Raw genomic sequence first — 14,857 nt, 5'->3', positions numbered from 1 at the left:
CCTCCCCCTTCTCCCCACCCAGGTCCAGGTTGTAGCCAAGATCTCAGCTCCTGTACCCAGTTCATTTGGGAGAAAGGCGCTTAAGGAGCAGAGGAGAGAACTGAGGCCCAAAGACATACTCCCCTCCTTGACTTTCCCCAGTCCCCTGGCCCACCATGGAAACCTTGCTTGACAGGCTAAGCAACCCTCATCACCAAAAACAGCCAAAGTGTGTCAATGTGATTTCCAGGTTTTTATTTGCCTGTTATAATTCTGTCATATATGTACATATATATATAAAAAAGAGGGCACTGGAGTTTGTCAACAGACCAAGCGGACGTGTACAGACGGAGGCTGCCACAGCGCTGCTGGAGGGGTGACAGTGTCCACTTCCCCCCTCTCCTTTTCATTTTTTGTTTCTGTTTTTTCTTTTCTTGGGATGGGATTATCAAAGCTAATCGCTATGGAAACCTAGTAACCACCTAGACTCAGACATGGGCCTACACACTAGCAGTGGGGGGGGGGGAGTGGGGGAGGAAGAGGCTACAAACTTTCCAAAGTCACAAGGTATTTACACTGAGAAAGGATGCACTGGCTGGGGGGAGGGGGGGAAACCAGGGGGAGGGTGACAGACTAGAGGAGAGTTTGTGTCTGTGTGTTCTGGGTCCCAACCCAAGAGACTGGGGAATGGAGAGGGATATGGCCAGGGCACCGGGTCCTGGGTGAGGCAGGAGGGAGTCAGACGCTTGATGGGCGACTGACAGAGGCCACTCGGCTTCTTGTCCAGCGTTGTATGTGTAACAAAGGCAGCTTGTGTATGAGATGCACCTGGAAGCAGTGTGAAGGGGACCTGGGGGGAAGTGAGGAAGGCATGGAAGATGATGGAGGGGTTCGGGGTCCTGGTATGGGGGGACTCAGTTCTCTTGAGTCATCTGAGTGGTGGAGATGGGCCCAGCCATAGGTCTGATTCCCTTCCCCAGCCCTGGCCCAGCTGCAGAGGAGGAAAGCAACTGAGGGAGTAAGGAGGTGGGGGCATTCCAGCTATACAGTGGCACACCCTTCCTGGCCTACGAGGCAAGGCAGGGGATGAGGCTCTAGCCTCAGTCCTAAAAAGGCCCACTTTGCACAGCCCCTAGATCAGCCTGGCAGGCTTTCCCCCCCCCCCAAACCACTCCCCAGCCCTTCCAGAGGGTGAGGGTCACAGGGCCTGGAAGACACTGCTTGGGGTTCACCCTTCATACCCTCCCAAACTGTCACCACTCAGAGAAAAGAGCTAGAAGGGGATTTGGGTAGGGCCAGCTGTGGTAACTTTACATCTAGGGGTCAGTCCCTGGGTTGGAGCAAACCTGGGTGGAAGGATGGGGGAGGAGTGGACTGTATTTTTGGCAATTATATGGGGAAGGGGTGAGGAAAAGGGAAGCCAGAGAGACCCTGGCCCCCAAATCCATGTAGCCCACCCACCTAGGGACAGAGGAGGAGGGGCAGGGGCTCCCACTGGAGTGGCATGGAGGAAACCCCTCATTTAGGAGGCTTGGTGGGAGGGTGTGTTTCCCTCCCCCGCTGAGCCACTGCTGGGCTACTCTAGGGTCACAGCAGTGGGGTTGATGGGGGACGTGGCTCCAGAGCTATCATTGCCTCCAGTAGCCTCCTTCTCTTTCTTGCCGCTGTACTGGCCAATGAAGGACCCATCCTCATTGAACTGAACATCCACGCTGCCGCCATAGTCAGCCAGGCTGTCATCGCTGCCTAGGGGCTTGATGTCTCCGTTCAAGGAAGGCTGGCTGCTCCCGAAGCCTTTCTCTTCATTGTCGCTAAAAAGAGAAGGGAGGCTTGGGTGGACGGCAGGAAAAGGAGACCCTACCCGCACCTCGACTGGAGAACATTCCCTGGCTTTCCCCTCCTTTCCCCTCTCAGAGTGAGTACTTTGTGCATTCCCATGCCCAAAGAGCACGTGCAAGGAGCCTGCCCAGCTCATGGGGAAGGGGAGCATGCATGTTAGTGGAGTTTGGGGAGACCAATAGATTCATTCATGTGGTCCCACAGTCATGCCTATAGGACCGTAGATGCATTTGGGAAACCAGAGAAATGTGCATGTATGTGTCTCTGTGGGGGTGGGGGGTAATAAGTACTTATTCACAGCCATGGTATAACGATATATATAACAACAATAGAATGTTCATAGCCATAATAATATATATAACGATAATATAATGTCCATCATGTGTTTCAGAAAATGGTCGTGCCTGTGGGCTTGCCAAGGTCAGTGATACCCAGATAAAGTATATCTAGGTTGAGTCATAGGATCACAGATTTGGGGCTGGAAGGGGCGTTGGAGGTCATTTTAGTCCAACCTTCTGGTTTTACTGATGAGGAAACTGAGTAAGTGGCAAAGTCAGGATTTGAACTCAGAGGCGCTGGCTCCAACCTTAGAGGTACCAGAGGTACACGCGTAAGCAAAACATCACCTCTAATCAGAAGCACCTTTGACTCTCACTAGCTCTTCCCTGTCCCCTCACCCAGGTATCTGGAATAGCCCATAATTAGGGGGGCAGAACATCAAAAGGGGAAAAGGGGTAGCCCAGCTCTAAGACAGGAGAGCAGAAATATGACATGCAGACCCCAAAGCTTGGTTCAGGGGATAAGAGGTAGGAATGGAGTAGGGAAGGAGGGGAGGGGAGGGGAGATCAGGGTCAAGCTCTTCCTGAGACTAGGAGCCATGGAGGGATATAGGGAGAGGAGGGACCAAGAAAGGACACAAAAGCAAGGAGATTGCTCCGGAGGCAAGCCTGGGGTGGAGGCAGTTACCTATATTTAAGAATAGAGAAGCTGGTGTGGGCAGGGGAGAACAAGAGAAAAGTGTCAGGGAATGGGAATATAGGACAGTGCCCTTTACCCCTAGAAGGAAAATACCACCCCCAGCAGTGCTCTTCTGACTCTGGCCTGTATCCCACCCCCCTCCCTGCTGCCTTACCTCTCCAGGGACCTGAAGGACCCAAGCAGCAAAGAAGAGAAAGAAAAACATGGGATCAGATAGGCTCCCACGCCCCTCTTGAGGCCCACCCAACAGCAGCCTGAGCCAGCCAGCTGGCCACCCAAGGACAAATTTGGATACCAGCATCACCCACTCCCCTCTTACCTGTACTCGCCAAACGTCTCATCTTTCATTGGCCTGGCCTCAGAATCCACCTGTGTGTCTTCCTTATCCTTGACTGTGGGCACAGGAAAAGGTGGCTTCTACACCTTCTCTCCTACTCTCTCTCTCTCTCCATCTCTACCTCCAGAAACCTGCTCCAACCCTCCAGGCAAAGCTCAAAGACTCCCACCTCCAAGAATCCTCCCCTGAGTGCCCACAGCCTTGTGTGAAGCGTGACAATCCCAGGGCAGAGCCAATTTTGCCTGCCAGAGTCTACCAAGAGATGACATTTTTCTAGCTCTTTAAAAACATCATCTCATTTAATCTTTACAATACTTCTGCGAGGCAGGTGCTCTTCATGGAGGCTATGGACTATTTTCTTTATCTTTGAACCCACCTGCCCCATCCCCTACACACACACACACACACACACACACACACACACACACCATCACTGACTGGGTCCATTACAGACACTTCTCCCAGCACTTGGCTCATGCTGCCTCCAAATGTGGCCATCCTGCCCTGCCTGCCTCTCCTTGGCTCCCCTAGCCCCATGTCTTCTGTTCTCTCCCCACCCCTTCCCCCAATGCATAGCGAACAGTATCCAAAAGCCCTGAGTGGCCTTCCAAAAATATATATGTGCCTGCCCACGTGTGGATGTGTATATGTGTACACATGTGTGTACATATGCACATGTGAGAGCATGTGTGTGGGTGGGTGTGCATCAGCACACATAGGTACGTGTTCATGTGCGGGGGAAGAGAGCCCGCAGATCTCTTTACCTGAATATTTGCCGCCTTTGCTGCGCTTGATAAAGCAGAGGATCAGAAGGATGAGGAGGAGAAGGATCATGGCACTTATGAAGACAATAAACCAGCTCCTGGTGGCAAAGTTCCCAGATGGCAGCTTCACTCGATCTGAGGTGGGAAGGGACAGAGATGCAGAAAGTAGCCCGAAGCCGGGAAACAAACAAAATATGTGTCTGAGAAACTCTAAGGACTGTTATGTTGAGTGAATACCTTAAAGTGCATGACTGAAGGGAACCCAGAGGAATGCCTTGCCCAGCACATGAGGAAGAGTTCATGTTCTGAAGGAAACGGCAAACACTCACCACACACCCCACCCAGGAGGCTAGGGCTAGGGAACAGCCCCTGGCTTCCATGCCCAGAGATCTGCAGGCCCTCACACAGAGCCCAATCGCTTTGATTTGCACACACTTAGAATGAGCTAGGCCCAGAAACCAGGATTCCAAGCCAGATTAATCCTCTAATTGATATTTTATAAAGGAAGATGGTACTCTACACTAAGTGTGAGGAGTACATTCTACTCTGAGGCAGGGAAGGCATCCATTGTGAGCCTGAGTGAGCATTCTGCCAGTGACCAGGGTCAAGGCTCAGTCAAGACTCAGTCAAGGACCATGGTCAGTGCTTAGTATGTGGCCACGGTCAAGGCTCAGTATAGAACCATGATCAGTGTTTGGTTTGTGGCCAGAGTCAAAGCTCAGTCAAGGACCATGGTCAGTGCTCAGTATGTGGCCAGGGTCAAGGCTCAGTCAATGGGTCAGGGCTTGGTCTGTAATCACACATTTCAACCTCATCAGCACCACCTTGTGTTGTATCAAAGGACCCAGATGCAGGTCTGGGCTTGGGGACCCACCTGTGCCACCAGTTTTCACTTCCATCTCCCTGAAAAGCACCATCTCATCTGTGTAGTTGTAGCCATAGAAGTAGATGGTATATTGAGTATCAGGCTCAAGGTTCTCCTGAATGTAGAATTTCTGACTGTAATTGACATGCTGGGGCAGGAGATTCTTCTTATCTTTGGGCAACAGCAGAGGTAAAGAGAGAGGGTGAAGGTGAGGACAACAGGTAAATATCCCCAAAGGTATAGTAACTTCAAATATTTGGTCCTGCCATCCCCACAAACCATCAAAACATCCCCAAAGTCCCTTCAACAAACCAGTCAGTAATTGAATAACTCAAGCTGGAAAGCAGGACAAGAGAAATTGATGTGTCAGTCGAGTCTGAGATCTGCTAACAGAGCTCCCCCATTAACTGATGAAATGAAACTAATGATGACAACAAGAGTACTAATAATTAATCATTGTCATTTGACATACAATCTCACTTGGCCCTCAGAATGAGTAGGACAGTCAAAAAGCTATCAGAAGCAGGACAAAGTAAAGACAAGGCAAGCCAAACTCAGATCAACGGTAATGACCAATTTCCATCCCCAAGGTATGGCAATGATGAACCATACCTTGGTCCTCTTGGTAGAGAGGTGGGGGTCTATGGGTGTGGAATGTAGCATACTCTATAAAGAGCAGTCTCTGTGTTAATTGGTTTTGCTCAACTATTTTTCTTTATTACAAAAAAGAATTCTGGGGCAGAAGGATGTATATTGAGGAGTGAAGGGGTATAAAAAAATCAAACATATTGATGAAACTTTTTTTGACAAGAAAAGAATTTGCTCTTATAGGTCACCAGTAACTATCCAATTATTGAATCCATTAGCCTTTTTTTCATTCCTCATCCCTGAAGCCCATTGCTGCAATTTCTACATTTCTAGAGCTAGAGAACAAGGCAACAGGGGAGACGGTGACTGTCACCAGAAGGCCACTGAGTCTGGAGGTCTAGATTCAAGTCCCAGCTTTGCTACCTATTAGCCTCAGTTTTTTTTCTCTGCCAATCTTTGCATTAATCCCTTCCCTTCACACACACCCATACATTCACAGGGTGGTTGTGGGGAACACACCTTATTGTCTGGAAGATCATAGACTTTTAGAAGACAAGCTATGAATGACCTGGGAAATTCTATTTTACAAAAGAGGAAACTGAAGGGGCAGCTAGGTTGCCCAGTGGATAGAGTACCGGCCCTGAAGTCAGGAGGACCTGAGTTCAAATCCGGCCTCAGACCAAACACTTGACACTTACTAGCTATGTGACCCTGGGCAAGTCACTTAACCCCAATTGCTTTAAAAAAAAAAAAAGAGGAAGCTGAAACCTGCCTATGCTCACGTAGCTAGAAAATGGCAGAACCAAGACTGAACTGACTCGAAAGCCTCCAAAGTCCTCTGACTCCAAAGGCAGGGTTCTTTCCACTGCACCACACTGCCTTCTACCATCCTGGATTTGGTTGGAGGGTGGAGGGAGAAGGGAGGGAGGGAGAGAGGAGAGCCCAGAATGAAAAGCTTTGGGGAAGACAAGGAATCTTTTCAAAAGAGTCTCCCATTATTCATCCAGATGAATTTCATAATGACCTTTAGATCCTTAAGTCAGATCTTAATGAAGCTGAACAAAGGAAGAGGAAGTTGCCACAGAAATGGCAGGATGTGGTTGGAATGTAATTGGAATGGGTGGAATGCATTGATATTTCCAACAGAAAGAATATTCTTGAATTCTTCCCCTGCCTGACAACACAAATGAGGCCTCTGACTGGTCATCATAGCTGCTTGAGGGAATGAAAAGTCATCAGGAACCAGTGGAACCCCCAGATCTCACCCAATCATCTGAATCGATTACTAACACTATCAGGGAAATTGTCATAGGATTCTAGATCCAAAGTTGGAAGGGACCTTAGAGACCAAGGGGAAGGGATTTGTTCAAGGAAATATACAGGATCCTACATTTAGAGCTGGAAGTCTTTAGAGACCAGCTACTCCAACACCCTTATTTTATAGATGGGGAAACTGAGGACCAGGGAGGGGAAATCACACAGTTAGAACAGAATTTGAACCCTGGTCTCCTGACTCCAAATCTAAGCACTCCTATCTATTGTGTCATGCTTGTTCACACACAGTTGAACTGTGCGATCCTCAGAACCCTTTTCTGGAGCCGACATGCTGTGATACTTCACATCATTAACGATGATGATGATGATGATGATGATGATGATGATGATGGAAGATGAAAGAAGAGGCTTTTTTTTAAGGCAATTGGGGCTAAGTGACTTGCCCAGGGTCACACAGCTAGTAAGTGTCAAGTGTTTGGTCTGAGGCTGGATTTGAACTCAGGTCCTGACTTCAGGGCCAGTGCTCTACTGGCCACCTAGCTGCCCCAAGAAGGGGCATTTCTTTCGTGCTCTAAGGTTTGCAGAGTGCTTTATGCACATTCTCAATTTGAGCTTCAGCATAAATCTGTTTTACAGATGAGGAGCCCAAGACTTAGGGAAGGTGAGTGACTTGGCCAAGGTCTCACAGCACTGATCGCAATGGTGGGGGGAAGATGAAAATGACTGTGTAGACACCAAGAGATGTTTTCACTCCATTTTGTATTTGTAACCATCCCAATAAAGGGAATTTGCTAAACATACAATTAAATAAGTAAATAAAGAGCCAGCCTGGCTATAAGAGCTAGAGAAGCAGCCTCAGAGTCTGAAGGCCTGGGTTCTAGCCCCACCTCTGAGCCATCCAGGCTGCATGACCCAAAGACACTGCAGCCAGTGCTGACCTGAACTAGTATATGGACTTCCTCCTCAGGGAATTCCCTTACCCTGATGATGACTCCCTACCCAGGTCTAGAGCCTATCCCCCCACTCCCAACAAAAGCCCTAAATGCAATATCACCTTTATACTTTTTGCATGAATAAATTAAAAATCAAAGAGGGGGGAAGCCTTTTCAGTGCCTATGAAAGGGATAGTTGGGGAGCAGGGCCATGGAGGGTGACTAGTGCAGGAGGTGGCCAGTGAAGCAGGGATCAGTAAGGCAAAGGACAGCTGCAGAGATCTCTCAAAGGCAGGGCTGGCTGAATGCCTGTGCCCTGGGGGCAGGAGGGACAAATTGTATTCTGGAGAACTCTTCCCTGCCCCCTCCACCTCTCTCTCTCTCTCTCTCTCTCTCTCTCTCTCTCTCTCTCTCCCCTCTTTCTTTCTCCCTTTCTCCCTTTCTCTCTCTTTCTCCCTTTCTCTCTTTCTCTCTCTCTCTCTCTCCCCCCTTTTTCTCTTTCTCTCTCTCCCCCCCCCCCGCACACACACTGGCATTCACACTGGCACACACACACCTGAAGTACCCTGAGCCAGTCCTCACCTCCTAAGGGTTTGAACCATATCTGGAACGTGACATCATGCTGTCCCTCCTCTGGAGACCAATAAATAGTGCTCGCATTCTCACTGGTCACAGTTGAGATGTTGCCAAAAGTTGGGATCCCTGTGGAACAGCCAGGAAGAGAGAAACAAATATTGTGGGGGAGTTAGGAGACGGTATCCCCCCTCTCTTCTCATCCTTCCACTTCTAACATCCTTCCCCCCTTGGGCATCCACAACTTTAGCCCCCTCACCACTATCGGCATCCCAATGACCTCCAGGAATCAGGGCTTCCTGGTCCACTTGGAACAGAGCCTACTTCATTCCACCTGAGCAGGTAGTAAGTGGCAGGCAGGCCTCCCTTTCTTCCCCTCCCTCTCCTCTCCTCCCCTCTCCCCTCCCCTCCCTCCCCTCCCCTCCCCTCCCCTCCCCTCCCCTCCCTCCCTCCTCCCTCCCCTCCCCTCTCCCTCCCTCCCTCTCCTCCCCTCTCCCTCCCCTCCCCTCCCTCTCCCTCCCTCTCCTCTCCTCTCCTCTCCTCCCTCTCCTCTCCTCCCCTCTCCCCTCCCTCCCTCCCTCCCCTCTCCCCTCCCTCCTCTCCCTTCCCCTCCTCCCTCCCTCCCCTCCCTCCCCTCTCCTCTCCTCTCCTCTCTCCTCTCCTCTCCTCTCCTCTCCTCTCCCTTTCCTTTCCTTTCCTCCCTTCCCCTCCCCTCCCTCTGCCCCAGGCTCCCACCTGATTTGAGTATGGTGCTTCCCTGCTGGGTGATCATTTCACCAGGGCCCACTTTGGTGGTGGCTCGAAGCTGGAAGTGGTACAGAGACTGGGGGCTGAGGCCACTCAGGTTGAGCATCAGGATCGTGGGAGGCAGAAACTGGGTCACTATCTCTTCCTCTTCTGTCTCCTGGTTAACTATAGGGATGGTCCAAAGTGTGCACTAAACCGGCATCACCTTTCCCCCCTCCAAGGTTACCTCCTCCCATGATGGCCATCTCACTCCATACAAGCTGCAAGCAGGCCTTAGAGGCATCTCTCTACCTTCCAAGTGGGCACAGGGGGTGGGCTTCTCACAATCAGTTATGATGGATATGTTCGAGAGGTTCTTCTCTCATTATTAGGGCCATAATTAGCATGGAGCAAACTGGGTCTCACCTAAGGGTGGCAGTATTTGGAGGGCTTCCTCCTATCAGTGCATGCTGTCCCCAAACCTCATCTTCAGGGTCTCCAGATGTACAACCGCCCCACTCACACAGGATTCCCCGGGTCCCAGAACCTGCCCCTACCATCCTTCCCCCAAACCCCACAAAATTTGCCCAGGCACAGTTTTAGCTAGTTACATCCCTCAGACAATAGGCTGAGCCCCCCCACCCCTCCACCCCAGGGCCAGAGGGGGTTAAAAAGAGTACTTACCGGGCTTGTACAGAAGCTGATAGCCTTTGAGTTCCCCATTTGGGTTGAGAGGGGGTCTCCATGAGAGCTGCAGGGCTGTGTCTGACAGGCGGCGTAGATGCAGTGACTGTGGGCGGTCTGGTACTGCAGGGCATGGCAGAAGACAGTCAGAATCTAGTAAGGACCCAGGGAGCAGGGAGGGCTGGAGTGGACATGGGGCTCACCTCCCTCATCAGTATGGAACTGTATGGTCTCACTGGGCGGACCCAGGCCCCGACCGTTGAACACCTGGACCTGCACCCCGTAGATGCTATATGGCCGCAGGTCTGGGAGGACAGCTTCTGTGGCACTAGCGGGTCTGTCGATGAATATTTTGGGGGTATGTCTCTTGCTCCTACTCCATCGGCTATTCACCCACCAGTATGTCACCTAAGGGGAAGGAAATGGTAGAGTAGATGGGTACTTCTTCCTGGATCTCAGGCCCCTGCTTTTCCCTCTCTGGTGGCCCAGATAGACCCTCTTTCCTCTACCCTTCCCTTCCTTCCCAAGGGTGTAGACTCGGGCCTGTACTTCAGAGAATCTCAGAAGGGGACCACTCTGGGAGGAAGGGGGCTCAGCTGGGCCAATCTCCTCCCCCTTTTCCAACATCCCTTATGGTCTCTTCCCTGGCCCCTCCCCAGCAGGCCTCCTCACTTCCCACTTCCTTCCAGTTCCCCATTTCCACTCATCTTCTTTGGGCTCCTTACCCTATATCCACGAAGATGCCCTCTGACTTCATTCAGATCCACAGGCACCCACTTGATTCTCACTGTGGTTGCATTCAGTAGCTCAATAGCTACTATAGGAGTGGCCTGGGGAACTGGACACAACCCATGGACACAAGTTGGAGTGTGCCCCCCTCCTCTCACTGCCACTGACCCCAGCGCTAGAGAAGAGCAACCTAACATTCTCACCTCCCACATACAACCACTTCTCTTACCCATACACTCACAGACTCCTAGCTTTATCTTATACCCACTCACCCTCTTCCATGGGCCGAGTACTCACCATCCTCGCCAGAGTAGCCAATGACAATCTGGGGGTCAGGTCCCTTCCCCACTTCATTGACTGCCTGGACCTTGATCTCATAGGGCACAAAGGTGGGTGTGTTGGACACCACAAATTTGGAGGCTCTCACCATAGCCTCCTGCCATTCTGACTCATTTTTTTGACGCCATTGTACTCGATATTTCAATTCTGGCGCATTCCAATCCATCCATTTTAGGGGCTGTGGGCGAATGAGTGGGTGAGGAAGAAGGGTGAGTGGGGTGCATGAGAAAATACCTTTGACCAAAGACACAAACAAATGGTTCTCAAAAGAAAAACTGCAAAGTATTTTACAACCACATGCAAGAATGTTCTAAATCACTAATGATAAGAGAAATGCACATCAAAAGAACCCTAAGGGATCACCCTCACACCCTGCAAATTAGCAAAAAAGATGACCCCAAAATGGCAGTAGTCAACACTGGATAAGTTGTGGATTGATAAGCAAACCAATACATTGTTGGTGGAACTGTGAAATGAAAACCATTTTGGAAAGTTATCTGGAATTATGCAAATAAATTGATCAAAATGTCTCCTTTGAACCAGAAACTCTATCACTGGGTTTATACCCCAAGGAAGCTATAGATAAGAAGAAAGTCCCCATACACACCAAAATATTTATAGCAGCACTTTTTCTGGTAGCAAAGAATTGGAAACAAAATAAATGCCCATGGATTTGGGAATGGCTAAACAAATTGGTGGTACATGAATGTAATGGATGTAATGTAATGCTGTAAGAAATTATGTATGTAATGAATACAGAAAAGCATGGAAAGAGCTACATGAACTGATGTAGAGGAATTAAGCATGCTGAGCCAAGAAAATGAAATATACAGTAACTACAACAATGTAAATAAAAAGAGCAACATACCAAAAACAAAAATAAAAAATGAATATAATAAAATTATAAAGATCAAACAGGATTCAAATGAAAAGATATGAGAACACATCCCCAATCCACCCCTCCGTGTAGGCAGGAGGTCCACAGGTGTTACACATTACATATGTTTTCAGAGTTTTTTAATGTTTCTATCAGTTGCGCTAATTTTTTTCCTCCAAAGAGGAGATACCATTTGTTATATGAGATGGCTCTCTGGGAAGGGTAAGGGGAGGGATACTGACTATGATGATGTTAGAAATTTTAAGACATCAATAAGAAACTTATTTTTAAAAAAAGAAAATATCTTTTGACTTCTATGGGGGCATTCAAACCCCCTACTCTAGAACTATGGACCCATATAATAAAACTCAAGGTCTTTGGACTCTGCTTTTATTTTAAAATCTCCAGAACCTGTTACTCTGCCTCTAATCCAGTAGAATAATAATAATAATAATAATAATAATAATAATAATAATAATCTAGTATTTACATAGCACTTTAAAGTGTGTGTGTGTGTGTGTGTGTGTGTGTGTGTGTATGGATATACGTATATACAAAATCTCATTCGAAAAAGCATAAGCTTCTAGAGGACAAAGAGTCATTCATTTTTTTTCTTTGACTTCCAAGCATTTAGTGTAGCGCCCAATACATGGTAGGTGCTTGACAAATGCTATTGACTGACATAATTCTCAGATCCTAGCATCCTACTCCTATTTAACAATCCTCAGATCATGCATAATGAAAGTGCAAGGGTAGAGTATATAATATTTCTATTATCTACCACCCCATTTGGCTCTGGTGCTTTGACTAAGTGCAAACACCTTTTTTTGATTGAATCAGTCAGAAATAAGTGTGAACAGGGCCTGTACATCTTCTTGAAGCAATCAAAGCCATTGTATGAAAGACTGGATCACCCCTCCCCCCAAAAAACCCCCAACACTTTGTTTAAAAGGGAGAAGCTTCCTCAGAATCAGGGAAGAAGAGATTCTGAGCTTCTGAATTCTAGAGATTGGAGCAACCATGGAACAAAGGGAGAACTGGGCTGGGGCAGAGAAGGGAAAGAACAAGGAGAGTTCTTGGCTCTGTGGGCAATTGTGGACAGGAGGATCCAGGCTGAAGGGAAGAAGTCCCAAGAAAAAGGTCAGATCTTTCCCCAACTTCCCCTCCTAATACCTGTCTATCCACAGACACTATAACCTGCTGTGTTACCCAAATGTTTCCAGTAAACTGCATTGTGCCTCAACCACAAAGAGGCTGGGGGTCCATATAAATATAAGGTTAGGCAGAAAATGCAACTTCTGCCTAGGTATTAGGAATTTTTCCCAACTAGGGGCTTGGAGTGACTGAACTCAGAACTTCTCAACTAAAGTAAACTCCCTAAAGCTAATAAGAAAGAAACCAAGTGGACCTTAGATTGCCCCCTAGGCTTCAAATGAGCTAATTATTGTCACCGGATATTTACAGTCTGTCAGCCATCTGCTCCCTGTGCCAGTCATCCACAGACAACTAAAGTAACTAGGGTTAGCTCAATGGAGCGAGGTTCACATATGCTGTTGGCATGCTGTCTGGTGGAAGTCCCCAACTTCCAGCTGCAAACCGCCATCTGTTGCATTCCAGCTCCTTGGGCATTACATAAAGTTTTCCTCATTCTTCAGATACTACCACAGTCTCAGTGTCACATGATCTTCTGAATAGGGCATCTGCATCCTCATTATTCTTCCCTGGCTGGTAGTGAATGCTGAACTCATAGAGTCAAGTCAGGTTAACAAGTATTTATTAAGCAGGTACTGTGTTAAGTGCTGGGAATACAAACATGAGCAGAAAGAAGAGGGCAGAAACCCAACCTGGGAGGAAGGACCTGGGCCCTTTCCTTAAAATGGAGGTTCTGGAAGGAACCAGCCAATCAGAGGAAGGGGCTGCAGGGACAAAGTGGACTTCCAGGGTGAGAAGTACAAGAGTGGAGTGACCTTCCAAGGTGAGGAGGCTTACATGGTATAGTAGAGGAAGTCCAGAGAGTAGGGACTGAAGCCACCATCTTGGGCAAACAGTATCCAATTTGGTGCTGGTCAGAATCTATCAACGGGCTGTTATCACTCCAAACTTGTAACTTCGCTCCTTTCACTGTCTTTGAATTTCTCAGTGACTGCCACTGCCCATTTCAATGTAAAGGAACTCCAACTTGTGAATGGAGTAATGGGTCTCTGCTGGCAAATGCAACTGGTTTCATATGACCACCATTCTCTTGGTATAGGGCTGCTCCCAATCTCCCCCAACTGGCATCTATAGGCAGGGCAAAACGTTTGCTTTAGCATAGCTCAACACTGGTGCCTTGGGTAAGACGACTGACCAGGTCTTTGAAAGCTTGTTTACATCTGTTTGTCCATTTGTCTCTGAAAGGTTTTGTTGGATTGAAGCCAGTTTTATATTTCTTTTCTTGCTTCTGTGCCTCTTCAATCGTATATTCGCTAGTGAGTTCATTCAATATTTTTTAAATCAGATCTTCGATAATATAGATACTTTTTGTCTCTCGCGATGTTCATTTATTGGGATGACTCGCCTTCCTTTCCCTTGTCTCATTACTTTTCCAGGTGAGGATGGATTTGTCCCTGGGTCTGATTTTCCCCACAGTTTCTACAAGCTCCTTCAGCTGAGTCAGCACCTACAGGGCAATAGCCCTGCTCAGTACCACAAATGGGTAAATGTCTGCTAGATGATTGGAGTCAAGTATATTTGTCATATATCACATTTCTTAACTCAGCATCCATGTGCTTAAATGATTTGACCAGTTTATTCCAAGTTAATATTCATTTCAATGGCTATGAAAGTCTTGTAGATCCTCTGAGGTCACGCCAGCACCATAGTCCTGTGGCTACTTGGGTGATTCTGGTCAAATCTTCGTTCTCAGGTAGTTTGGCCCAGGCCATGAAATAATTCGAGTTTATAGATGCATTCTAAGTAGGTGAGTCTAGGATTCTGTGTCCTTACCTACTACCAATGCTTAAAAGCAGGGCCTTTAAGGCTTTTCATTAAGCAATCTGTCTTGTCATTGTAACATTTCTGTGGCTTACCCAGCCCAGTCCTCTCCAGAGTCTTTCTTAATGGGACTGGAGATCTTCCCAGAAAATGTTCCTTGATTATCTTTGCTGTCTATATCAATGCATACACTTTGCAATTTATCTCCAGAGGAAGCCTTTCTGTGCCTTTCAGAGGACCTAGTCACCATTTAACATACTAGTAAGGTAGCTCTGTCAGTCATGATGAAACTACCTTTGGATCTTCTAACTAGACCCTGCTATTTGATTTGGGGGAGATTGCCTTCCGTGAACATCTACACAGGGGTAGGTTGGCTTATAAAGTGTAGACTGAAGCATC

General features: G+C 48.0%; 1 protein-coding gene across 3 annotated transcripts in view; it reads right to left on the bottom strand.

The window, feature by feature from the left end:
* Nucleotides 1–217: 217 nt before the first annotated feature.
* Nucleotides 218–14,857, bottom strand: part of L1CAM (L1 cell adhesion molecule) — a 49,755-nt gene continuing 35,115 nt past the window's right edge. For all 3 annotated transcript variants that reach the window (XM_020977249.2, XM_078148007.1, XM_078148008.1), the window contains 10 exons: nucleotides 10,567–10,786; nucleotides 10,266–10,378; nucleotides 9,744–9,948; nucleotides 9,541–9,663; nucleotides 8,866–9,042; nucleotides 8,140–8,259; nucleotides 4,772–4,933; nucleotides 3,898–4,032; nucleotides 3,116–3,188; nucleotides 218–1,790 (listed from right to left, as the gene is read on the bottom strand). In XM_020977249.2, coding sequence (XP_020832908.1) covers nucleotides 1,556–1,790; nucleotides 3,116–3,188; nucleotides 3,898–4,032; nucleotides 4,772–4,933; nucleotides 8,140–8,259; nucleotides 8,866–9,042; nucleotides 9,541–9,663; nucleotides 9,744–9,948; nucleotides 10,266–10,378; nucleotides 10,567–10,786 — 1,563 coding nt within the window. In that variant the 3' untranslated portion in view covers nucleotides 218–1,555. The remainder of the gene's footprint in view (nucleotides 1,791–3,115; nucleotides 3,189–3,897; nucleotides 4,033–4,771; nucleotides 4,934–8,139; nucleotides 8,260–8,865; nucleotides 9,043–9,540; nucleotides 9,664–9,743; nucleotides 9,949–10,265; nucleotides 10,379–10,566; nucleotides 10,787–14,857) is intronic.

The sequence above is a fragment of the Phascolarctos cinereus genome, unplaced genomic scaffold, assembly GCF_003287225.1.
Source record: "Phascolarctos cinereus isolate Bilbo 61053 unplaced genomic scaffold, phaCin_HiC Scaffold_8;HRSCAF=390, whole genome shotgun sequence".
Taxonomy (NCBI): domain Eukaryota; kingdom Metazoa; phylum Chordata; class Mammalia; order Diprotodontia; family Phascolarctidae; genus Phascolarctos; species Phascolarctos cinereus.
Note: the sequence above shows the minus strand (reverse complement) of the source record. Positions and strands in the feature narration are given on the sequence as shown.